This window comes from Corvus hawaiiensis, chromosome 18 (genome assembly GCF_020740725.1).
Source record: "Corvus hawaiiensis isolate bCorHaw1 chromosome 18, bCorHaw1.pri.cur, whole genome shotgun sequence".
In the NCBI taxonomy this organism is placed as follows: domain Eukaryota; kingdom Metazoa; phylum Chordata; class Aves; order Passeriformes; family Corvidae; genus Corvus; species Corvus hawaiiensis.
In genome coordinates, this window is record NC_063230.1 from 4,832,074 (window position 1) to 4,857,579 (window position 25,506).

A 25,506-nucleotide genomic window follows, 5' to 3' on the forward strand; every position below is an offset into this window, starting at 1 on the left:
TCAGCTAGGAATGGTTTAGCGGCAGCTGCGCCTATCTTAGGTACAGGGTAAAGTAGCTGATTTCCCAAGTTCCTTCAAAGAGCATTTCTACTAAACTCCGACAGCAAATCTGTTGTCAGGAGCCTACACCAGAGCCTGGAAACTGACACAGCACCAAGAACCTTTCCACAGATTCTCATACTTCTGACCAGAACAAACCACAGCACTCCCAAATACCTGCTCACAATTGTATCTTGCTGTTTGAGGCATTATTATGATAAAAATGTTCTTGTGTTTGCTGCTACTGCCATAACAATCAGCAATTCGGTTCTAGCAGAACATGCATTCCCATGGGGTTCCACTTCATGATCTCAAATTTTATGTTGTGTAGTATTGTGTTCTCCTCCCATCATCATGGTTTGAGCTATCCAGAGTTACAAGCAAGGAAGGTTACTTACACAGACACACCATGCACATGAAATAACAAATCTTACTGCTCTGGCTTCTCAGGTGCAACCAGCTTCTGTGAGTTTCATAAAATAGATAAGGCTCACTTATCTAATGTAAAGCTCATTTTACCTTCTAAAAATTTGTATTCTGCAACAAGATTTTCACTATTTCCATCAAGTGACATAAAATGTACTAGTAAATTTTTTTTTTTTTTTTTTCAAGAGAGATACATGTGTCCAGGTAAAAGAATATACTTTCTTGGAGCAGCACAACTCACTGACCAAAAAACCTAATGCCAAATATCTTGTGAAGCCTTTGAAGATGTAAATACAAAGGACTTTTTGCAAGTTGGGTAACTAAAAAGCTGTCTGTAGTCAAAAATACTTTGGAAATTAACAGGAGTAATTACTTACAAATTTCATTAAATGTCAGTTCTGGCTTGGCTTTAAACCCTGGTTTGCCTCAGTTCTGCAAAAGGTTTTCACAGATCACAGCACTGTCCACTCTACAAACTGTATGCCCTAGAACAAACAGGTCTGAAAAGTAAATCAAAGTGTAAGTTTGTTGAAAAATTAGTTTGTAAAAAGAACAGTTTACATCAGAAGGATCAAAGTCAGAGCCTTTATTAAATGTTCCTTCTCTAAACAGACTGCATTTAATCCCCCTTTCGCATCTGTGATTTCTAAGGCTATTTTAAATACTCCGTTTTACAGGGATTTTCAGTCTTCAGAACCGTCACAAGCAGCAAGTTAGCAGTACACAAAAACAATACAACTGAACTTTCACTGAGTTCTATTCCTGCCTCCCAGAGTATGTGGAAAAACCAACAATACTTAAGAGTACTGGAGTTTTTGCACAGACCCTGGAAAGGAAATAGTTGTCATCAGAGTTTAAGCCTGATGTGCTCTAGCCACATCTCACAATTGGCCACAACTGACCAGTATTGGTTAGTATGTCTGTCTCTTGCACATAATCTGTTTCAAAAAGGGGACCAAATTTTTAATTTTCAGCTAATGTGGGTCTAATTAAGGCTATTGTGGTATATTTGATACTAAAATACTCTCTGGGAGTCCTTTTCATGAAATCCCATCAGAATTAATATTTTCAAAAATGAAAACATTTATAATAGGTGTTTGAGTTGAAATGCTGATGCAGCGGTTGGTTCAGTGTTTCCAGGTCTTCGGGAGCTTTATCACGTCAGGATAGTGTCATCAATCTGTTCCTCGGAGTCAGCCTGCCCAGCCAGCTTCCGCAGGGACCTCCTGCAGCTTTCATTGAGAAGCTCCAGGCTGGCAGCATCAAGAATCTTGGAAACTGACTGTGGAAGGGAGATAGCACCTATTAACAACTCCTTATGACACACCATTCAAAATCAGAGTAAGTGTAAGTGCCTTACACGCTGTATCAACTAAAAATCTTTCAAACATATCAAAAGTCTTCACCTGGTTTTACAATTCCAGATGGGGGAGCTATCCAAAAGCAGGTCAGACTTAGAAAACAGGTCTGGAAATGGATGCATGAAGTAGTCCATCCTAAATACTCCCTAGCACCACTATGATCTTACAAGTGACCAAAGCAATGAATCATCAGTGCCAGCTGAGGGAACTCCAGCACAGGCAAGGCTTAAGGGGGTATGTTAAATGCCTTGATTCTATTAATGCTGCACTAGAATAGGTGTTGCTGATTTCTTCAGAGCTTAGCATGAGAATGCTGCTGAAGGCCTAAAAAGGCCTACATGAAAACTGGGATGTCCCACTTCCTATTTCATAAGAGACTTCCAGCACATTCCAAGGCTGCAGGCACCCCACAGACAAAAGCAGAATGAGGTGACACAGCCTTTTATGGTTTTTTATGTCTCATACCTCAAGCACTTCTTCACCTGCTCTCATCTTCAGAAGGTTGACAATAGCCTGGTCACTGTAGGCTCTTACACTGGTGTTTTTATCCTTAGTGTTGTCCAGAAGTGCTTTGAGAATTGGTTTAATTGTCTGAGGATCCAATGGGGGAAGATGACTTTTATTTGCCCACCAAATCATCTTTTCTGCAACTAACTTAATGTCACTGGATGCGTTCTGAAGACACTAAAGGAGACAAAGATACTTATGTTCAGATATACCAAGGACACATATTTAAAGCAGTTGTTAATACTTTTTTCTAATTTAAGTATTTAAAACTATGCTAAGAAAAGCAAACAGTTTTCAACTCACAGGTACACAAGAGACACACTTCTTACCAATTAAGTCTGACTAAACTGTGTAAGAGAAGATCAAATCTTGAAAACAAGACAACTTTTCAATAGAAAATTTCTAAATATGTAGTTGATGACAGTGTCACATATTCATCTCAACTGTCTCAGGAAATGACAATGGCCACTAAGTGCAGAAAAGCTGATAGTGTCGGCACCTCTACAACACACTCAGCAACAACATCCAAGTCAGTCTCTAGTTGGAATACTGGGTGCATTTCAACAGTGGATTTCACTTCAAAATTTAAAAATTGAGAGTTTTATATTTTAATCTTAACCCATGTAAAACATGAAAGCTAATATCTGAATGTCAAGTGCATTTAGTGATAAAGATTTTGTGACAAGTGTGATATTTTATATTTTAACACAATACTATTATAGTAATATAGAAAAGTAGGATTTCAAACAAAAGGTCTGCTTTGAACAATGTTGGCCTGTATCATGTCAACTTGGCATGTTTGGTAGTTTTTCAAGTAAATTGTAAATAAATGTAAAATCTGAAAACGTAACATGCTCCAGCATCACCCCTCTCTATCTACCCTTGTCTACCAAGAAGGATACTTGGGGGTGTGGGTGGGGTTCAGGGAGGGCAGACCATGAAAGAAACCAAAAAAATCCAGCCACACACCAAAAGAAACAACCAACCAATAAAGGAATTTTGAATCAAAATATTTAAATAGAAAAGAACTGAAAAGATGTTAATTTCAATGTTCTCAGGTCAGGTGAGTTTTGGTATTTGACATATTTCTAACAAAGGCCGTTTGACCTTTAGCAATCTTAAAAACCTGACAGCTTCCTCACACTCCTCTCTGCCTCTCTGCCAGCTGTTTGCTACTGCAAAGGAAAAACGCATTTATAAGAACCAGACTTGGGATTTAGCACAGAAAGCTCGAAAACAAATTTCCATGTTAGAGCAGCGATGGCAGTGTTGTATTCACAGGTTCAAAACGGGCTCATACAGCGATTCTATCTGCACTCTGCCTCAAAAAAAAAAAAAACAGATTTTCAGGGATTTGATAGACCCACCCATGAGTTAGGTCAAACAGAGATTCAGACCACAAGACCACCACCAGGTAGTTACCATGAAAGTTCTTACCTTAATAAAGAGGCTGGAAAGTTTGGGAGGCAGGTTGCCTCCCCCTTCCATGTGGTATTTCATGAGAAAGCCCATCCCTCTGATGCCACTAACTGCAATGGGGATCTTCAACATAAAGACAAGAATTGGTATTACTACAGCAGAATTCAACAACAGCCTTTATAACCAAACTCATGGTCTGTCAGCTTTTGTGGAAAGCCAAACCCATCTTTCAAAAGAACAGCAGCATCAAAGCAGGAAAATGTTGGGTTAATGTTATTGGGTAATATGATGAAAAAAATCCCAATGCAACCATGAGCCAGATGGAATAAGGCATCCACCAAGCCCACAAAATTTCTACCCCAAATTACTCATTCAACCCCAGATTTAAAATCATCCTCCTAAAATGAGTAATTTCCACTTCTTGTAAACTTGGCCTGTGAATGAGAACTCTAGGGAAACAGGAGTGTAATTTACTCCAAATGAAACCTACTCTGCAAGTTAAAGATTATTTAATCTTCATCTCCCCAGGGATGAGAACTTAAAAGAACCAGAACGGTTGTGTAATTTCACCATAAAAACTGCATCTAGCCAAGGGAGAATCTTCAGATGTCACGTGGGGATTTTTGTCCTGTTTGGTAACACAGGAACCTGTTCACACACCTTTCAAAACTGCTCCCAACAAGTGCTTGCAACAGCACTCACCCACTGTCGGGCAGGACTCACCCTGTCGGCCATGGCATTGCTGACAATCATCTCCTGGACACTGTTGTAGTATTTTGGGGAACACAGCCTACCAGAAGCCACATTCACAGCCACAGAGAGAGCCAGGCTCCGGCCATGCCTCACCATCCAGTCAATGCCAGAGACATCTGCTGCAGAGGAAAGAACAGAAAAATGGTAGGGCTCCTGCTATCTAGTCCTCTTTATCTGAGAGGCTTTTGGCAGTTTGTGAATTCACTGCCATAAAATGAAATAAAGAGTAGCATCTAAAGCAATAGCCTGCTTCCTCCATTTCTCCCAAAAAGACATACAGACAGAGCTAAAATGCAACACCTTTTCCAGGCAGGAACACCACCCGGGCAGGCAGGAAAGCAGACACAGACAAGGGACTCTCTTGTTAACTCAGATACTTCTGATGGCTCAAAATTAGACAAGCTTTGACTCTCTAATAAAATTGTAAAAGTCATCTGTAATTTGACCAGTCAACGGACCCCCTTTTTAATCCCACACGGGAGAGTAATCCATAACACTCTCAAAACACTGGAGTCCTATAAAATCTATGGGTTTTTCTAACTTAGAGGCAAATTAGTTAATTCTCCAAAAGCATGTGAAGCCATCAGATGCTGTCTGCGATTAGCGTTAACCAACCTAAGATCAGAGTGCCCTCCCAAAAGGTGGGATGGCCTCCTGTCCACCCTGCCTGAACATCCTGTCATGTCCAGCTGTCCTTGTGTCGGCACCAGCAATTACTCAGCCATGCTGGTACTTCTATCAAGTCGTCTGATAACAAATCCAGAGAAAAAAAGGTCTGGGTAACCCCAACTGACAACCAGTTACCTGTGCTCCCTGTGTACCAGAGTGCATTAATTAAGAGCCATGAGCAAAGAAAAGCACAAAAAAGTACAAAGGAGAGATTCAGTCACAAAGTTAGCCTGAATCAATGGCTGAGAAGGAGTCTTCCCTGCTTTCATAATCTGTTCCAGTCCTGTAAACAGCTTCACCTACCCAGTAAGTGCTGGTGGAGAACAGTGCTGAGCTCCTCGTCAGACAGAAAGGCGCACAGCTCTGCCAGGCAGCCGGCTGAGGCCATGCGGGTGGCATCCTGACAGGGGATGGGAGAACAGAGAACATGGCTTGAGCTTAACACACTCCAGAGACAGGCAGCAAGAAAAACAAGTGTCAGAAGATGACAGGAAATAAAGAGGAGGAGAAAATAAATAGTAGTATTTCACTCCTACTCCCTGTGGATTTCTGTCAGTTCACATAGTTTCTTGTACATAATGGAAATTAAAGCCAAATCTAAGGTCAAAAAAGCCAGCAGAGACTGAAGAATTACAGATCTTATCTAAGTTCTGATTTGTTGAATGGAAAAGTCAAAGATGTTTTAAAAGATGAGTTCGTAAGAGCTTAGTTTAGATTCACTTACTGTAAGTGTTATTTCTAGCCATTTCTGGATGAGCTGATCTCTGTGATAAACTCTTACTACTTTTCATTTAACACTTCCAGGCTTTCACTATTTTGGCTTCCTTATGTGACCGTCCCATTACTACCCACTCCTCCCCAAAATTTACAACCCAGTGGGAATGTTTCAATTTTTCTATTTCTAGCTTTTCAACAGTTGCATGTCTGTTGCAGAGACTGACATAAAAAAGAAATTATTAGATGATTTAAATTAACCTCACTCATGTTACTGTTGTTATCTGCTGCATACAGAAGACCCTATATTAAACTTGGAGGGCTTCTCTCGTTGGAGAAAAATCTGCCATTTTCTGAAAAAATTCTCACACTGAATGAAACCTCACCTGAGAGGCTACAAACACATCTGTCCATACAGTGAAGGTATTGCAGGTTTTCTCCAAGATAAAAAGCAAATCCTTACTGCAGAGCTACCTCAAACCTGTTAGTGAGGAGCTGCAGGTCAAACCCACACAATGCAGTTGCTGAGGAAACACTAAACTGGAGGCTTTTCAGAGTTACCAGGGACTGGCCAGGAATCTCCAGTTCTTCACTGTGACTACATCATTAGTGATTTTCCCAGAAGTTATTTTAGATAGTAATTCTGCTAGAAAGTTCAGATTTTAAATGTATGAACAAGACTGTCTACAGCAGGGGTTCTTTGCAGCTGGCTGAAGCAGTACCTCATCATGTCCCAGCATCCCCAGCAGCACCACGCTGATATTCTTCCTAATTGCAGCATCTACTTTTGCACCAGCTCCTCGTGTGACAAACCGCAGCGCTTGCAGCATCGTATCCCTGAAGCAATCACAACGTATAGTCAGATACTGCTTCTCCCCCACCCTCCAAGAGAAATTTTGCTCTGGATACCTATAGATCCTTGCACAGCAATTACACTGATATGCCTTACAGTTTGGGAGAATGATCCCCTCTTTGCACTGCTGGAAACTCCATCCTAGACAGTACTTCCATGTTTCTCTTTGTTATAACACAGATGTTTTCTGATCGTTCAAAGATTTAAAAAATTCTCAAGTCAGGAAGTTTGTATCTCAGGGATCTGTGCCCTTAGGATACAAGAACAGCTGCTTTACTTCAGGTCAGGCTAACAAGTGGGCTGCTTGGGGATGTGCAGGAGAGGAGAACTGGGCAGACCCCAAGCACTGTTCCTCCTAAATACTCTCACAACTCAGCTTCTGACACAGGAAGGCCCCATCATGCCCATTCTTGGTTTACAGTCCACTGCTTTCATTAATACATACATCTTACTCTAATTGGGGGTTTTGTTCATTCATCCCAGCTCTTTCTTTCATCCTTAGTAAGCAGGAAGGTCTAAGCTGTCAGCTGCAGCTTACCTGATGGCAGAGTCATCACTGGAACGAATTCCATTCAGGAGCTCCATGAAGAGAGGATCCACTTTGACATGGATAACAATGAGTTTCCCAAGAGCATCAGCAGCTTTAAGGCGAACAGCACGGTTTGAGTCTTGCAGAGCTTTGGTGAAGGTTGTTTGCAACTGGGGCAAAAATGGTTTCAGGGCAATCTCAACCTATTCCAGAGATGGAAGAAGGGAAAGTGGTGGGGTCAAGTATTAAAGAGCAGCTAGAGATCAAAGCCTGAAAACAGCATGACCGCTTCTACAGCAGTTTGTTATTAGAGAGCCCTTGTTAGATCTAACACGCTACTAAAATAGGAAAAAAATGAAACAACGATTTACCACAAAACCTTTGACCTTTTCCAATATAATCATCTTTTCTTCATACTGAAATACAAGGGTAGCACTGAGAAATTTTACACTATCACCAACAGCCTTTTGTACACAGAGCCCTGAAAAAAAGCTCAGCTCTGTTCAAAAATACATAAGATTTTTGCACTTAACAATACATAAAAATGGTGGCTATAGGAGAGAATAATTACATGGTGGGCTTTAATCACTTGAAAGCAGGACCAGAATTTATCAATATTTCTAAGAAGCCCAGTGGTTCAGCACTGGGGGCTTTTTTTGTAGGCCAGAAGCTGCTGGAAGAATGCAATCCAGTTACAGTGCTATTCCTAAATATCAAATCCACAGCAGCAGGCATTCCAGCTGTATTTACATGAACAGCAACAGATATTTCTGAAGGTTGCCATGGAAAATGTTCACAAACCACACTTTGAATCTTACCTTAGCTAAAAGAAGGCTTAAAGTTTCAAGCAGAGCCACCTTGACATTCCAGCTGAACCGATCTCCCAAGATTCGAATGAGGGGCCCAGTGATGCTCACCACAGATGGTTTGAGAGCTTCAGCAGAAGTCAGCTTAATAACCAGCCCTAAGGCCTTTGCTGCCTCCTCCTTCTGTTCTGGATTACCAGTTAAAACACCTTCCCGCAGAACCACAAGTATGGAAGTCACTCCCTATCACAAAAATCAGATAAGAAAGCTTAGAATCTAAGATGCAAGAAATATGTATCTTATTTTTGCTCCCATTATACACCAGATGAACAAACTTGGAGAGTTTCTCTCAATTTCCTGTTGACCTGCAGCTGCCTGATTCCACATTGACAGACCTACTTTTATTGGGTTTGATTTCATGCCTCTTCACCTTACTAAACTAGTTGCTATGAAAAAAGTGGTGGCAGCTCAGGGAATTTTTAAACCAGAGAAATTTGGCACAGAAGTCCAATGTTACTCCCCCACAAAAAGCAGCCAGCAACCATAACTTAGGCGCATAACAGAATTGTCAGAGACCTCATTGCAAGAGGGGTCTTCTGTAGGGTTACTCAAGAGCTCTAACCTACAAAAAGTCCTCCAATATACAGGTGTGGAATGCCTAAATAGTCACTGCTTCTAACAGCTGTAATACCAATCAGCTCTCCCCAAAGGTGGAGTATTGTGGCTGTGATGAATTCACACTCATTCTGATCCTTTACCTTCTTAGGAATACAGAATCCTGGCACATGCTCGCCCTTGGCCTCATTCCCTACAGTCCGGATATCCTTGTGCAGGTCCTCAATGAGAGCAAGCTGGTTCCCAGCATCTAATTTCTGCAGGAGAGAGAGGTAAAACAAAGATCAGGTAACATGACATCCAGATCTCTCTTGTGAAGTCTTCTCAGGCCAGACATTACCCCTGTAACCTTTTTAAGCTGCCTCTCACCTTGGTGATGGAATTAAGTGCATCCCAGCTTTCATTCAGAACTACAGGGTTGGTGTCATTAAACAGGCGAATCAAGCCCGAAACCAAGCTCCTGAGATGACCAGTGTAGTCTGCTTTTGTCTTGGAGCAGTAGATATTCAGCATGACAGCTGCTGCCTGTCTCATGCCCAGCTCAGGGCTGCGGGTAGCTTCCAGCAAATCTTCAGTTATAATTCTTTGTCCAATATCATCTTCCACAGACAGGATCACAGACTGGCAATTTGCCATCTCCTGAAGAGCCCAAATTAACTTTACATTAACTCTCAAACAGAACAAAGCCAAATTTAGCCCCACGCTTCTCCATGTTATCCCCAGCATTGTCTCTAGATAAATACTACAACACACTCCACTCACTAATTGTTTCTCATTAAAGAGCTGGTCACATCACCATTAAAGGCTTGACTCAGTCCTGATGCAGACACAGGTATGACCAATTCTTAAAATTTAACAAGTGACCAAACTCTGCTGAACTGATTGCTGCAGCAGCTGCAGGAGGGCTAAGTTACAAACACTAGAGTAGCTCAGTCTCCCCCATCTTACTTACCCATGAGAGACTGTGAGTCTTCTCAGATAACATTCTTCTGATTTAGGTAGTTTAATGCTGTGCGTCACAGCCCTAATTACAAGCACGTCTGTGGGTACATTAGAGATCTCCGGGCGGACTTGGGGCTAGAAGCTGATCTAATGGGCATCCACAGCAGACAGACAACAGGACTCTGTCACTCATTCCTAATTCACCAACTGATTATGAAAATGTCTGTCCACAGTCACAACTCCAGGATGTTCTCTGGAGTCCAAACACCAGATGTTTTGGAAAGCAGTACAGGAGGAGTGCAGCATGCAAAATAAGAGATTTCCTCCCTGCAGCCCTTTAATCTCTCAGTCTTCTACACCAAGAATAAATACAAAGTTAACTAGACTCTCTGGCAGTTCTCCAGGAATAAGTAAACTGAGAATTGTATCTTGTAGCAGGCCAAGAAGACTTTTAAATGGATACAAATAGATTTGGAAAGCATATGGTTTTTTTGACTCACAATATGCCACCAGGCAAAAAGACTCATCCTGGAAAAGCTAATGGACTGAATTAAACATGCAATCTGTGAATCTAAAGAACACGGATTCTGGGCTGGGAAGTAAACCTGGTGCACTATCTTCAGGCAACCTGTCACAACAAAGAGCTGAGCTGTGCTACTTGCCAACTGCTCTTCACTGGTGCCCAGCTTCTCTTTGAGTGCAGACATCATAGCAGGCAGGATGACACTCAAGTGCCGTGTCAGAGCATCCCCTGCCACTGAGGAGAGGAAAGCCAGCACCCGGGTGTTCACTGGGGGGGTAGTCAGCTACAAAAATAAAAAAATAACAACAAAATATTGAAACAAGCAGAAAGTTTTTCCAAGAGTCTCACTTTCTCTACAACATGAAATATTTATGCATCACAGCCCAAATGACAATGTTTTGAGCACAAAATCAGAAGAAAATTTCAAACTATGTTCTCCCTTTTGCCATATTGGTCCAAAGACAACTGGCAGCAAGCAGAGGAAACAGCACAGATATAAAGTTTAAAATTTGTTTCCCATTGTACCTTTGGCACCAAATAAGGCAGCACCACACGGCTCTTGACAGCCATAACTTGTTTAAGACCATCCACAGCAAAGTCAGCTGTCTCTTCATTATCCTACAGGGAAAGAGAAAGAGACTAACTGAGAAATGATCTGTGACACACCAAGCTAAACCCTGTTTCAAGGGACAATTTTCCATGTGATCATAAAAAAAAACCCCCTAAGTCTTTCTATTCAAAAATGTTCTCATATTCTCATAGTACCTAGCAAAACCCAAATCAAGCTCTTGTCACATCAGAAAGATTTTCCATTTCAGGCATGGTGGCCAAGCAACTTAAGCAGGTGACAATGGCAATGCCATAGCAGAGCTAGGTACAGCAATCCTTAGGCCTATGCTTTAGCCACAAGATCTTCCCTACCACTGGCTAGGATGACTCCAGGAGGAGACAAAATATTGCTGCCATTCCCTGGCAGGTCTGCCACTACAATCCTCCTTCTTTAAGTTAATTATTCAAAACCTGTCCCACATCATTAATCAGGTTGTTGACTAATGCTGAGCAATGCTCACCAGCTGCTTCAGCAAGAAGGGCAGGATGTCTTCAAGAGCCTGATGGCCAATTGTTGAGTGCAGCTGTTCAAATGTTTTGGCTGCAGCCTCTCTAACTTCTTCCAGAGGGTCACACAGTGCTTTTCTCACTGTAGGGACCAGGGACTCGGAGAAAAGCAGTACCTGAAGATGAAGAGGTAAAGTTACAGAACATTTAAAGCACAACAGACATGTGTATCTCAGTGAAGTAGCTAAGAATGCAGAATTTGCACAACTGAAACTAAACTGCAGTTTGCTTGAAATAATATTGGAAGAAAAGCAGGATAAATCAGCACAAGTAGTTGCGGGGCTCTGACTGATACAAATTCATACAATTTGCCTGAGCAGCAACTCAGTGTTAGTTACAAGCTCTGACTTCAGTCCACAGAACGTATTTTTCTGTCTCAAGTGCAATACCTGCACCATAACATCAGTACTTGGAAAAACGGGAATTTCATCTGGAACATGTAACTCACCGCATCTCTGCTGGTTGATTTCATGATCTCGCTCAAACCAATGCAGACTCCTTGCCTCTCATCACTCTTGTCTGATCTCAGTCCATCTTCCAAGATAGGAATGATTTCAGGAAGGATCTTCTCTCCTAACTTTCGGACAAGATCTCCTAATGTCCGTGCTGCAACCTGTCCCCAAAAATGTATTAATAAACTATTTTCCTTTTTTATAAAACTTTAGAAGGTGAACTGCGAGCAAATGTTCAGCTACTGTTCATAGTGCAGACAGAGCAGTATTAATGGAAACAGTATTACAAATAACCATCGAAAAATAGTTTTACTGTCATCACAATCACTCTTGCCTACAGCAAACAGAGAATTCAGACATGCTCATGCTCAGAACAGTTAAACTGATGACAGCTTTGGCGTGACTTATAGAGAAGAATTATCCTGTGTTCCTCGGGAGTTATCTTCTACAGTCACCCACAGGATCAGGAAGGCACAACTTAACTCCTCACCGTTCGCTTATCTGCACAAGTACTGGCCAGGAACTTCAGCAGAAGGCCAAAGAGTGTTGGCAGGATTTCCCGCAGCGTGCGAGGAGTGTTTGAGACAACAATTTTCCAGACATGTAAGGAGGCCTGGCGCACCACCAGCTGCGTGTCCGAGCGGCCCATGTACAGCCCCGCCAGCACCCTGTTCCTCCTCTCCACTCCCAGAGCATTAATGATAGCCTGGAAAGAAATAGCACAAAATTGTATTATCTGCCCCTGAAATCTATAAAAATAATAGAATACATTATTATTCTAGATATCTTTCCAGCAGGCTGTCCATGCTGATTTAAAATGGGAGAATTAAAAAAAAAAAAAAAAGAAAAAAAAAAAGGCACAACAGGCAAGAACAGAACAGCTTTACCTTGTTTGATTGGGCTGTTCCAAAGTTGTCATCCTCTGAGGCAGTTTCTGTGGTCATTTTTCCAGTGACTCCTGAGATGTGGAATAGAAGATCTCCAAGGAGCTGAACTGAGCTAAACCTGGCAACAGGAGCAAGTCAAGTGTTACGAACAGGGCACTCAGGCAGTACCTGTTCAATTCTGACAGGACATCAGCTACAGACTGGAGCCAGATGTGAGGCACAGCTAGGTCTGCACTGAAATGCTGCATGGGCTGATGTGCAACATCATCTGCCTACATGGCTGAAAGGAGCATGCTAAACAGAAAGGGAAGGAGTGAATTCCAAACTGCAAGGGCTGAGAGAATTTTCAAACCAAAGCAATGAATCTGAGAATAGCCTTGACTCTAAAAAGGAACAAGACAGTGCCTGCATCTGTCTAACCCAAATGACATTCACCTGGGGTAAGAATACTTAGCAGCACTCAGCTGGCACAAATCATTTAGTACAGCTAATTTTTGAGCAACTGCTATCAGCTGTGAGTGCTCCACTGCACATTTTCATACACAGGAGAACGATAACTTGCTCAGCATTTGGAGAAATGAAAAACAATACACAAGGGCTAAATAATGCAACATCAACTGCCTTGGAAGTGCATTTCAGAGTCACTGCCAGAATTAATAATCCAGCATGAATGCTCTGCATGTAGTAGGAAACCTGACCCAGCCTGGCAGGGCTTTGCAGACTCAAGTGCTATAAGGCATCATACTCAAATCAACAGGCAAAAAGCAACACTTGTTTTTGCTTCACAGGAGGTCTCTGCATTTTTTTGAGGAGCAACATAGAGCCTGAATCACACCAGTTTTTCAAGCATGGGGGGAAACATTTGTGGCTAAGGTGATTTTGCCTACCTTATCCTCCACAAGTCATCAAAGAGCCCATCCTCAAGCTGTGGCAGGAGCAGAGCGATGGCTGTCTCTGCATACATGCTGATGATTCGCTGCCCCGCACGCAGCGCCGTGTCCCGCACAAACTCATTCTCGTCGGCCAGGGCCTGCACAGAGGCACAAAAAGGGCCCTGAAAACTGGGCCTTTCAGCACAATACACAAAAGCAACAGGAGGAAAACAAAACAGTGTTTTCTCTCTCCACCATGAAAAGCAAATGAACTACAGAGTTGTGAATGCACAAAGATGTCTTCAAGAAAAGACTAGTGACCACAAATAAAAGACAGCAAGCCCATAACGTAGAAGAAATAATTTATAATTTAAATTCCCTTGTTTTCTAATAGTCTGGACAAGTCTCTGCACATCCCACAATTACTGAAAATAATACTTAAAATACTCTGGAGGCTTCTTTTTATTCTCTAATAAATAAAATCCTTCAGTTTTGCTATATACCTTAAGGATACAAGGAATGATGGGACCAACATAGGGAGTGAACTTGTCTCCAAAGGTAATTGGCAGGTAGTTGAACATCATGATATAACCATCTCGTACATGTGGAGCAATATCCACTTTACTGGCAGTCGCTACAATCTCTGGCATAAGTTTCTCCAGCTTTTCTACCCCCAAACCAGCCATAACTTCAGCCAGACCTGGGGGAAAAAAGCAGGGAATGGAGCTGATACACACAAGAAACAAGCAGCTAATCTGATTTAATATGAGAAAACCTGAGCTCAGCACTCACGCACAGGTGTCCCCACCTTGAGCAGCACCAGAGCGATCCACTGAGCTCTGCTCATATGTCAGTGTCTCCATCAGCCATGGCAACAAATCCTCAAAGCAGGATTCTCCCATACCTTTCACCATGGCCCCCAGGGCCTTTGCAGACACTGTGCGCACCTAACAGACAAGAGAAACAGAGATCTGCAAAATGTCCAGTCAAAGATATGCCAGACTGATCAGGACAATGTTTAACCTAATGCACTGAAAGACAAACTGTGTTTGTACAAAAGACTTACTTCAGGTACAGGATCCAAAAGAGAGGCCTTCAGTCCAGGGGTCACACTGGGTAGGTACGGAGCCAGATCCTAAACAGCCCGAAAAGTCAGAACCAGATTCAAAATGAGAGAAAACATAGTCGCCTTCATGTAAAGGACATTCACCCCTTATTATGAGCAAACATCCCTAACATCCTGAGAGTTTAATTAGTTGCTCTCACAATACTGCAGATAAGCATAGTGAATTACTCTGCAAGTCTGAGAAACACCAGTTCTGTGCAGATTACTCAAAACCTTTTTAACACTCACTCACAACCCAGCAGTTTGTATCTAAGGAAAATCCAACACTCTTAACATTTACACAAGGTTTATATGTAGATATTATCAGCACAAAAATTAAACACAGATCTTTAGCCTATAGTCAGGTCCTACAAATACTTTTCAAACAAACCCTGGATCCATTTGTTAGCAGCTGATCTGTGTTTCACTTCTTTGTTTGTTAAGGCATTTTTTATTATGGTAAAAATTACAAGACCTTTTTGCGGGGATAAACTGGTAATAACTAGATGACCAAAGCACAAAGCTGACAGTCTTAAGGACCTGAGAACTGTCACTATCTTTATTGTCATCTGTTCATTTACATACATTTAATTAAGAAGCTGCATGGATATTAATATTTTCTACCTTAACAACAAAATCCCCAAGCCAAATGAATTCTCTCTAGTGCTTGTCAGAGTAATCTATTAGAATACAGTTAGAGAGCATTTTTAGCACTGTACCTTCTGGTCCGTCAGGGAGTACATGTTCCCAATGATCTGGGCAGCCATTTTCCTGGTGTCTGTGGAACGATCCTGAAAAGCTCTCTGAACAATTGGCATGATCAGTGCTAAGGATGGAGCATCAATGAAATGGACAAATTTGGTATCCAGTAGAGTCTGCAAACACTTCTGAGTCTTCCTGGAGGGGTCCGTGAGAGCATCCAACAGAACTGGAGCAATTGCTGAATATTTTTAAAAAGGAGAGAAAAGACTTTATTTGTACATAAACCAAAAACATGTGTCAGGATGAGCTGGTGTGTTCTCATGAGATGTTTGAGGTCCTTCTCAAGCAACAAGCAGCATAAGGACAGGGGAAACTCTATTAACATCAGCTGAAAAAATGGACAGGAACATTTAAAAAGCCTGGAAGCAGACAGCTGCTGTTAAGTCTTCATGTTATACTCCTGTAGGATTAGTTTCATTTCTATACAAATTTGCATTTAATCCTAAATACTGTGAACCTAAACCTTGCTATTATAAACCACAGTCACATCAGGACATTAGAGATGCACAGACAGGTCTTACCCAGGATCTCTGGATTCCTGATGACAGACCCAATCTGCCTGAGAGCCTGCTGCCCTGCATTCTGCACCTTCACATGAGAATCTGTCAGCACTTCAGTGAGTTTGGGCACGATGTTGGGTAAACAGGAAGAGAGTTGTTTGGGAGCACAGTATGCCATAGCCCCCAGCAGTTCCACTGACCCTGTGAACAAAGTACACCAAGAAAAAGAAGACAAAAGAAAAGACAAAACACAGTATTAAGAATTGACATGAGATGATGATCACACTTACTCCAAACTCAAATCTACCAGTCAGAGAACACAAAGAAGGGCTGAAATGCATTAAGTTACTCTATGGTACCTAAACACACCAAATAATACTTTTCTTTTGTATGAGGGAAAAGGAATGTGTTAACAAAATTCCATGTTCTGAAGTGCTACTACAGAGATGGGTTACAAACTGTCCCTTGAATATGCCAGGGGAAAAAAGGTTATTCAAATGTGTCAGGGAACTCAGCTGTAAAAAGCTGTGAAAGATCCACAGTTCCTTACAAGAACATAAAGCATCATGGCCATCTGTAAGGATGAAGGAATACACAAGGGGGATGACAGCAAAGGGAACTGTGGGTTACTCTCAATCATGTCAGGCAAATATTGGTCCATACCAGCTTTAGTTCTCCATGATTCCTCTTCTAGTGCCGCAAGAAGCGATGGCAAAACCAGCTTCACTCCGTGAGTACTCAGATTGCTCATTACAGCTTTGGCACAGTCATCTGCAGCCTCCAAGGAGAAGAGAACACTTACATACTGTAACACAACACTGTTTTCCTTCCTCTGAGACCCTCTGGGAACAAAGCCTTCATGTAAATAGTGTCTCAGTACAACAATACAGCTGGCTAAGTAGCTCCCAATTAATGGCCAATGAAAACAGATGCTTTCAGTTACTAAGAAGATCAAATTGTTATTAGTGCTTTCTTAAGGGATAGGTCACCTTCTCAACTTGCCTCATTACAAACAGGATTCACATCCATATCCATTCCATCTGGGTTTTTTAACACTCTGCGATAGCAGAAATTTAAGGCACCTTACCTCTCGCACGTACTGGTTCCCATCTCCAAAACAAAGCAGCAGGTGAGGCAGTACATGAACCACATAGGGCTCAAAGAGCTTCCCGAGCATGCTGCAGAGCATCTCGAAGGCAAACAGAGCCCCTACAAACCCAAAAAGGATGGTCAGAGGAAAATACAACTTCATTTAAGGATGATGGGAAAAGAAGATACAATTTGCCAAGTATCTGTATAACTGTTCCAAAAGCACTCAAGTCTCACAGCTGAAAGTCTCTTGCTTTCTTGCCCTTGTGGCTTGTGCTGTAGTGGGGATTTGTGACCTCAGAGAAGGAGCTCCCCCCCAGCAACACCTGCCTTCGGAAACAGGAGAGAGGGGCACATCCTTATGGTCTAGGACTAGAAATCCTTCTTCCAGGATTGAATTGAGCAATTTTGGGACACTATACACAACCAATGACCTCACAAGAGCCACTTCCCATTTCTTTCTTGCCAAACTTTAGTAAAATAAATGTAGCTAAACCAAACACAGGGGTGCAGGAATCTCCTGATGGAGATCCTCATCACCTGATGACAATGCTAGTAGGTTCAAGAGAAATGCTAAGTATCTGGAGGGAAAAGCTCCTGTCCCTTACCCTCCCGCCGGCGGAAGTTCTTCTTGTCCTGGATAGCATCAGTCAGTGTGGTCATCATCTCCTGCTGCTTGAGAGAGAGGATGCCCAGGCCTTTCACCAGGCCAGCCAGCCCATAGGCTGCACCTTTGCGCTCAGCATACTTATCAGACTCCAACAGCAGCTGCATCAGCTTCTGGATCATTCCTCCCGCATCCTCTTTAATTGCAGGCACCAGAGGCGGTAAACAGCTTGCCACTGACTCTTGAACCTGTAAAACAATCCACCAGATCACAAAATAGTCATTACTAACACAAATTCCCCCTAGAATGCACCCCAAATGAAACCTTTCTGTCACCATTTTTCATCTCTCTGCCATCCCTAACAGTATCCTGGTGTTAACCTGCCTCTGTGTGGAACCTGACAACTCCTCCCAAAGGCACCTACCTGCTGAGATGGGGTGGACAAAGCTGCTATCAGTTTGCCAACAATTGGTTTCACTTTAGGGTCACTCTTGTCCAGATGTTTTGCCAGTGACCCCATAAGAATGACCACGCTTTGCCTGACAGCATCATAACTGGCATCATTAGGAGCATTTTTCAGGAATTCTTCGAACACTGGCAAGAGAGAGTTAACATTGTCCTGAAAAACAAAACCACAGAACTTGCCACTAGAGACCACTCAGAATGAGATTTGCTATGCTCAGTGGACTTGTTTGTTCTTCTCTGAGCCAACAACTGAACAATCACACTGTATTTACAGTTCATTTCATGTGTCACATCACATAAAACCTTGTACCATCCCGACAGGCAACAAATATTTCCTGCTAGAGAGAAATTAGCTCTTCAAAATTAGAATCCCCAAGCCTGCCAGCATGATGTTCTGCCAGAAGCAACGCAAGCTCCCAGAGTTGAACATCAGTGCCCGCTCCTCTGCTTGCCCCATTTGCAAAGGGAGAACAGAAACATCAAACAAACTTCACACTGTTTTTCTAAGAAACAGAAAGAAAGAATGAATAATATGAAAATACCCCAATTGTCTTGGGCTAAACTAAGGAATAAAGACATCTGTCCAGAGGTGACTGGCACACATGAGGAAATCAGAAGCTGAGCAATTCACACCCTGCACACCCTTCCCCATCTGACACTGCTGGAGAAGGGCTGGCAGGGAGAAGGATGGTCCTCAATTCCTTTGATGTCTTCAGTTTAATGAAGCCAACCATCAGCAAGGTTTCATGTTTTGCTTTGCATGAAGCCTGAAAAGGAATTCTCATCTTCGCAGGATTAAAAGATCTATGGTCTGATTTTACTTTTATTACTCTAGTTTTATACCATTTTAACTCCAGTTGATTCAGGGATATTACTTTTTTATAGCAATGACAGGGATGAACCACACCTAGTCAACACTAGACACTAAAAGAACAACTCTGAACACAAAAATTCCTAAATGAAAGTCTTCAGCTGTTACAAGCAACAGCAACCTCAAAGAAATTTATTAAAAAAAAAAAAAATCTATGGGCTCCAACACAGTATCTACATATCCATTACATCTTTTTTCCACTGCTAGAGAGAGAAACGTTCAGACTTACTTTGCCATGAGTGTTGAGTGTTGAAAGAGCTGCATCCAACATGCACTTCCTGACCTCAGGACTGCGATCATTCAGAGCATCCGGCACAAAAAACTGGAAGAGGGGCTTCACCTGAGAACTGTCCAGATGCTCTGAGAGCTTGTTAAGGGCCAGTGCTATGCCACACCTGTGAAGAAGGTGAGCCTGTGAGCTTACTGACTTCTCACAGAATTGAGAGCTCACAATCCCATTTGCTATCAGCAGCAACTGAGAGCAAGAACCATTATGGAAACAAAAAGCCTCAGTGTCCAACCTCTGTGCATTTCATTATATAACCCCATGCCACAGTCCCCCATGCAAGGACAACGATCCCTCAGCCATGTAATAGCTTTTATCTCAATTAATCACTAGGGATACTTGAGCCAAGTTAGACATCAGGATCATATTTCAACTACTGCTGAAATGCAGCAGCTTTACAACAAGGTACATCGGCATTAAAGGATAGATTATCTGAAGACAAGTAGCAAACAAGATGATCTCCAATTAAACCTGTACAGAACATAGAAGTAAACAAAAAGTAATTATCCAAACTGGAATTTGGCCAGTTCATTAAGACTTGCACTGCTGCTCTTGAAACAATCAATGGCCCATACAGAGGTGGGAACACAGTAAGCTAAGACAAAAATCAGACAGCCTGTTTTTATCAGGACATAGAGATGACATCATCCAATATTTTGCTGGAGTTCTGCCTGCCCCCAGTTTGCTTGAGGGGCACAAATATTATCTACCAGAAGGACACATGAAAATAGCAAGTCAATACAATTGCATGTAATATGTCCTTCCAAATAAAAATCAAAAACATGTCATTTGGATGCACAGGAAGTGATGAGATTAATCTGAACATGACTATACCGTGCTTCCCACTGGTCAGGTGGTGATTCAGATATCACTCGTCCCAAAGCATCCAAAACTGGAGGTGGCCTCTGGAAGGAGAAAAGATTTCATTGAAATACCTTTTCAAGAATAGGCACACAGAGAATCTGTCAATCATACCTGCAATGCCATTTGATTATACTGCACAGACTTATGATACCACTAGCAGAAGAGCAAGGTAAAAAAATAAGCAGAAAGCAAGTTTGGGGTCAAAATTACTTAAACTGACACTGCCCTACCACAGCCTTTCTGTATCATCTAAGGTGCCCCTCCCACCTGTACAATGGTGCCATTAGTGGCTGATAACATGAAGTTCAAGGCACTGAAGTCTGTGCTAAGCTCAAACACAGCAACAGTGGATTCAATGCACATCTTCAGGACAGACAAAAGGAAAAGTGACTAACAGAAAATAAAGCATCAGCTCAGGCCTGTCACCCACAGGGCAAGAGTACTTACATAGAGCTTCTCCTGGTAAATCTCTGTCAGCTTGCTCATGACCTCTGCTGCTTGCTTTCGGTACTGAGCTACAGCTCTGGAAAGAGCTTCAGCCCCTGCTTGTCGAACTGCCTCTTCATGGTAGATAACATCTTTGATCAGCAGGGAACAGAGGTCAGGCTGCAGCTCCAGACCCATGGACTCCCACAGCCTGCAGCACACACACAGAGGTGATGGGTCACCCTTCAGCAAAGAAGCCACTGCTATTATGTACTACTGGAGTGACCTACAGCTGCTCTCCAGCTGTGGGGGCAAAGCCCCTGAGTGCAGCTCCATGCCATGGGCAGAGAAAAGGTCCCCCTAAAACCCAATCAACAAAGAAGAACCCTTACCTCTCTGCCAGCTTCTGAATCTCATCTTCAACGTCAAACTTTACTACCCAAAGGCGACGCAACAGGTTCAGTCCATTATTCTCATCACTGTCTGGGGTTGGTAGAACCATTTGTAGCTCCATCAGTCCCTGAATTAGGTAACAGGAAAATCAGTGCAAGGATCTGACTTTTAGAAACAGATGCATTAAAACACTTAAAACTTTTGGCAAGTCAAGATCTCAGTGGTTGTGTCAAAATTCATGTTTACTTATGCCTTATACTGCCCATGGTGGTCAAGGACTTCCTACTGCTAGTAGGTGAGATGGTGAAACTCAAGAATAGTGCTCCACAGGCAGGCTGCAGAGAGGCTCTGGTGACTACAGTCTACGTACAGACAAGACAGCTCAGGTGAGCTAAACTGGAACTTGTTTCATGGCAAAGAACACCAAGCACCCTGGAGGCTTTTCTGTCTATGTTCTCAGAATTGACTAAGCCTGAAGCTTTCCAATAACAAGGCCTAGTACAGACAGGAGTTTTCTGACAGCCTCTCTCTTTAAGACTAAGCTCTATCCAGTTGTAAACAGAAGGTGTTAAGTAGTCCTAATTATATGTCTTTTAAGGAAACAAAGGTGTGGATAAACCCAGAGTACTCCTTTTTGCAGATAAATCTGGCACAAAGAGTATGACTTGGAGCATTAGTTGCTCAGACTGCCTCTGACACACTGCCCAAAGCATGGCATCACAGCTGAAGCCTGTCTGCATCAGTGTTAGAGAAGATTCACCTCCCAGAAACTTAAGGAATTCGGTGTGACCCCGAATGATTCCCACCTACCCTGAGAGCTGCATCTCGAACATTCATGGAAGGAGACTGGAGGGCCTGCAGGAGCACATCGATCTCCTCCTGCTCAGCGTAGGCACAGCCATCCTCACCGCTGCTGCTCATGCACAGCGCGGTCAGTGCCTCTGAGGCCAACACCTACAACACCACGAGCAAGTGTGAGAGATTCTACTACACCTTGAACTGCTGTCAGAGCAAGCGCTGAGTGCTATTACAGCAGAAGAAATTCCCAAAGAAGCGACAAAACCAAGAAGTGACAAGTTCAGTCCAACTCTTTGCTTTTTATTACTGACCTGTCTGCCACCTCATCCCTTAGAACAAACACTCAGGGGAGAGACTACTGAACTTATTTGGCAGAGCAAGGCCTTAAAGAAAGAAAAAAATGTCACCTCTGGAAGACTGAAGAATATATTTGGTGCAATAAAACCCACAGAAAAAAAGATGCAGATATTTTATTCCAAGAATACCATAAACACAAAAGAACATTGGCAATGTATCAACCACTAACGTCAGAGACTTAAACCAATTGGTACATTTCCCTCATTTAGATGGTGATGAAAGGGAGAATCCTGACTGTGGTTATGAAGCTGAGCACTCACCTGCAACCGTGGAGAACCCGTTCCTATCACCTGGGTCAGCAGAACCAGCATGTCCCTGCGGGGCAGCAACTCTGGGCCATTCTGAAAGGTTGAGGGGAGAATAGGTGGGGGGAAAAGTCTTTTATCTTGTGATTCCAAAGTGCCTTGCCTGTGTATGACACTCCTTATAAAATCCCAGTCAAAAGCCAGGGCTGGACAGGTACCAAAATCCATGACAGAAAACAAGCCTATACTGTTAACTCTAACTTGGGGAATTTATCTGCTTTGTCCAGTTTACACATCAGATTCTGTTTTATCACATGGCTCGTCTGAAGGAGATCATCTGACCCCACAGCTCTCACCTCATCCACCAACAAAGACTGGCCATTTGCTGATGATCTCAACTGAGCATGGACTGTAAGGATCTGCAGAATCTTGACCAGGAACTCCTCCTTGTCTTCACTGTTATGGGGTGTCTCAATCATAACCATCTTCAGCAGAGGAAAGACTAAGGAAAATGCTGGAGCTGATAATGGGCCAGCACCTGCAAAAAGGAAAAACCATCCTGTGAACACAGCTGACCTTCCCATGACTTGGTTTATAATAGTTACTGGTATAAAATGTACACCTGAGTAGCTCATAATAGATATGGCCAAGCTTCAGCCTCATGCACAAACATGCTGAGTAAACCTAAGTATTTGCCACTTCACAGCAGCAACAGTGTAGCTCCGACAGTGACTTTTGGCATTTCAGTGTTAAGGGTAGGACTTGATGATCTTAAGGGTTTGCCAACCTAAATGATTCTGTGATTCTACCTGGCTTCAGTTAAAGTCACATTAGGATTCCAAATTACTACCAATGCCTCAAGAGTACAGAAATACATACTGTAAATGGAATTGAAACAATTCAATGGATTAGACAGTCACTTATAAAGTTCATTTGTCCCAAAGCAAGGCCCTGTTTGCCAGCCACATTTCCTTTAAACACTTCCTACCAACCTAGCTAACCTGTCATTCCAGTCTTCGGCTGGATCCTTGAGAATTAAGTCCTTTTAAATCTGGTGCAAGCTTCAACTCCCCTCCGCTCCTTGAAGAATTAAAGCTTTTGGATTCCCATTGTCAAAAGATTTTTCTCCTTCCTTTTTACAGGGCCTTGTCTATAGCATATAACAAATGCTCCTTCCAGTCCTTCCATTAGTCCAGTTAATATTCAAATATCAGATGTCTAGGGAAAACATTTCTTTTCTATACCCTGTCTGTGCTGACAGAGAATGCCCAAGTTTAAATTTCTAAATGTAAATGAAGAGCACTGCAGATACAATACTGCAGTATTAGTCAGCTTATGTAGGGCAAAAATACTGCAAAAGTACTTTAAGAGAGAAATATTAAATCTCAAACACATTCTGAGCTCCTATTTAACATGAACAGCTTCGGTAAAACCCTCTCTATCTCTGATGCGCGATTTTTCTCTGTTTGCTCAGTATCTGTTTGCTTTTACACTTTTTTTTCTTTTTTAATTATTGGCCAGATATTTTTAGCCTTAAACCACTGTCCCTCTATACCCAGAAGGAGGAAGAAAGCTTTATTTGAGAAGATAAATGTTCTATTTACACAGTAGCTGGTATTGACCAATATGAGAAAGATTATAAGATGTATCTTGGCATTTCAGCAATGAATGATAAATTCTATCATCCACATTACAAGGAGGTATGGTCTCTCTTAGGTCTCATAGTTACCTAAGAAATTAACCTCTACTAAATCATATCGCACAACTACATTCCAAAGAACTTTGAAAATGAGGAAAAATCCTTTGAGAATATAATACGACTTGTCCAATAAAGTACTCTGGAAACTACTGTCCTTCTCTTGCAAAAGTGGAAAAAAATAGTAAGATATTAATTTAATTAAGCAATATAGGAAATCTTGGAGGACTGAAAATACTTCCACTACATTCTGGAAATAAGCCTGAAAAAGGATTCAAATGTTAATGAACTTGCACTTACTATGGCAATAAATTGCACAGTGGAGACACCAAATTATCACTGAGATGTTCAGCACTGAAGCGGTGCTCAACATGGTCAATTGCCACTTGTCAGCTGTGACAGTGACACGTGCCACAGTCACACCACTGCACATCTGACTGGCAGATGAACAGCAAGAGAACTGAACTATGGGGCTAAGAGACCAAACAGAATCCCACATTTCCCTTAAAAATATACACCATCTACCACAGCAGCTTTTGATTGGGTTGCATGATGAACAGCTCCAAAGCCTGGGTGAAGTGAACCACCTCTGTCCCTAGAGTACACCCTGAGACAGCCAAAGCCATCCCAGCCCCCAAAGGACACACATCAACCCTCCTCTTCTGTACTATTACCTTCAGTGGAGTGGCACAAGTACTTGTGCACCCCACTGTGAAGAAGATTCTGGAAGTGACCTAAATTAAAACTAACTCCGTGAAATAAGATTAAAAAAAAAACACAAGAAGAAAGGTTTACTTTAACTCAAATCATATCCTTGCACTGTAATAATATTGGTTCTTGCCTTCATGTTACAGAGTGGAAAGAACTGCTCTTTCTACAATCATGCCAGAATAAAATATTCATGAACTGCAGCACTACACAGCAAACAAGAAGAGGCCATGGGCACTTCACTGGTGTGATCACAGATAACACGCAATTATTTTGTCTTTTCACTTAGTCTCACCGAATCCCTTACGGTAAGTGGTGTTGAAAGGTAGGAGCTGTCCTTGGCAAAGATGAGCCTTAATCTCAGTGCCGTTATTTCCGTATGAACCATTTTAAGAAAAAATGCTGTTATTTCATTTCTATACTTAACTATAGTTGTAACACTCCTACTACTACCAGCACAAAAAAACCTTGAAGTTTTTCATTATCTATGAAGAGTTATCCAATTAAAATAGAAAAAGTGAAGTTTTGCTTGCAAAATATAATACAAACTGTGAAAACTAAACCAGTTCATAGTTATTGGAAGTGGGGGCAGTGTCAGCAGGATCTACCATACTTCATACCCGGCTCTCCCTTGCTTGTTCGGCTGGGAATGGTGTGGGCATGCAGCAAACTGACCACCCTGTTCAGAGCAACAGGCAGCTCCTCCTGACACCAGGATCCATCTAACTCACACTCTGGTTTCATCAGGCGCAAGGTCACATGGCTTACTAAAGTACCTGGAATGGAAAAATAAAGAATCCATGAGAGGGCTAAATCCAAAGATTTCTCGAGAGAAAAACCCCCAGGAACAC

General features: G+C 42.2%; 1 protein-coding gene across 3 annotated transcripts in view; it reads right to left on the reverse strand.

The window, feature by feature from the left end:
- Positions 1 to 1,036: 1,036 nt before the first annotated feature.
- Positions 1,037 to 25,506, reverse strand: part of GCN1 (GCN1 activator of EIF2AK4) — a 38,640-nt gene continuing 14,170 nt past the window's right edge. For 2 of the 3 annotated variants that reach the window (XM_048322967.1, XM_048322966.1), the window contains exons 25-58: positions 25,276 to 25,431; positions 22,608 to 22,789; positions 22,267 to 22,347; positions 21,662 to 21,805; positions 20,851 to 20,978; positions 20,480 to 20,669; positions 20,003 to 20,073; positions 19,112 to 19,277; positions 17,971 to 18,165; positions 17,548 to 17,794; positions 16,938 to 17,059; positions 16,514 to 16,628; positions 15,872 to 16,051; positions 15,308 to 15,528; positions 14,550 to 14,618; positions 14,292 to 14,430; positions 13,987 to 14,183; positions 13,499 to 13,641; positions 12,612 to 12,729; positions 12,215 to 12,430; positions 11,721 to 11,885; positions 11,227 to 11,388; positions 10,682 to 10,774; positions 10,296 to 10,439; positions 9,061 to 9,330; positions 8,835 to 8,948; positions 8,089 to 8,319; positions 7,280 to 7,473; positions 6,611 to 6,725; positions 5,478 to 5,574; positions 4,476 to 4,624; positions 3,771 to 3,875; positions 2,292 to 2,510; positions 1,037 to 1,747 (exon numbers count right to left, since the gene is read on the reverse strand). In XM_048322967.1, coding sequence (XP_048178924.1) covers positions 1,622 to 1,747; positions 2,292 to 2,510; positions 3,771 to 3,875; positions 4,476 to 4,624; positions 5,478 to 5,574; positions 6,611 to 6,725; positions 7,280 to 7,473; positions 8,089 to 8,319; positions 8,835 to 8,948; positions 9,061 to 9,330; positions 10,296 to 10,439; positions 10,682 to 10,774; positions 11,227 to 11,388; positions 11,721 to 11,885; positions 12,215 to 12,430; positions 12,612 to 12,729; positions 13,499 to 13,641; positions 13,987 to 14,183; positions 14,292 to 14,430; positions 14,550 to 14,618; positions 15,308 to 15,528; positions 15,872 to 16,051; positions 16,514 to 16,628; positions 16,938 to 17,059; positions 17,548 to 17,794; positions 17,971 to 18,165; positions 19,112 to 19,277; positions 20,003 to 20,073; positions 20,480 to 20,669; positions 20,851 to 20,978; positions 21,662 to 21,805; positions 22,267 to 22,347; positions 22,608 to 22,789; positions 25,276 to 25,431 — 5,264 coding nt within the window. In that variant the 3' untranslated portion in view covers positions 1,037 to 1,621. The remainder of the gene's footprint in view (positions 1,748 to 2,291; positions 2,511 to 3,770; positions 3,876 to 4,475; positions 4,625 to 5,477; positions 5,575 to 6,610; positions 6,726 to 7,279; positions 7,474 to 8,088; positions 8,320 to 8,834; positions 8,949 to 9,060; positions 9,331 to 10,295; positions 10,440 to 10,681; positions 10,775 to 11,226; positions 11,389 to 11,720; positions 11,886 to 12,214; positions 12,431 to 12,611; positions 12,730 to 13,498; positions 13,642 to 13,986; positions 14,184 to 14,291; positions 14,431 to 14,549; positions 14,619 to 15,307; positions 15,529 to 15,871; positions 16,052 to 16,513; positions 16,629 to 16,937; positions 17,060 to 17,547; positions 17,795 to 17,970; positions 18,166 to 19,111; positions 19,278 to 20,002; positions 20,074 to 20,479; positions 20,670 to 20,850; positions 20,979 to 21,661; positions 21,806 to 22,266; positions 22,348 to 22,607; positions 22,790 to 25,275; positions 25,432 to 25,506) is intronic. The other variant, XM_048322968.1, reaches the window with a different exon arrangement.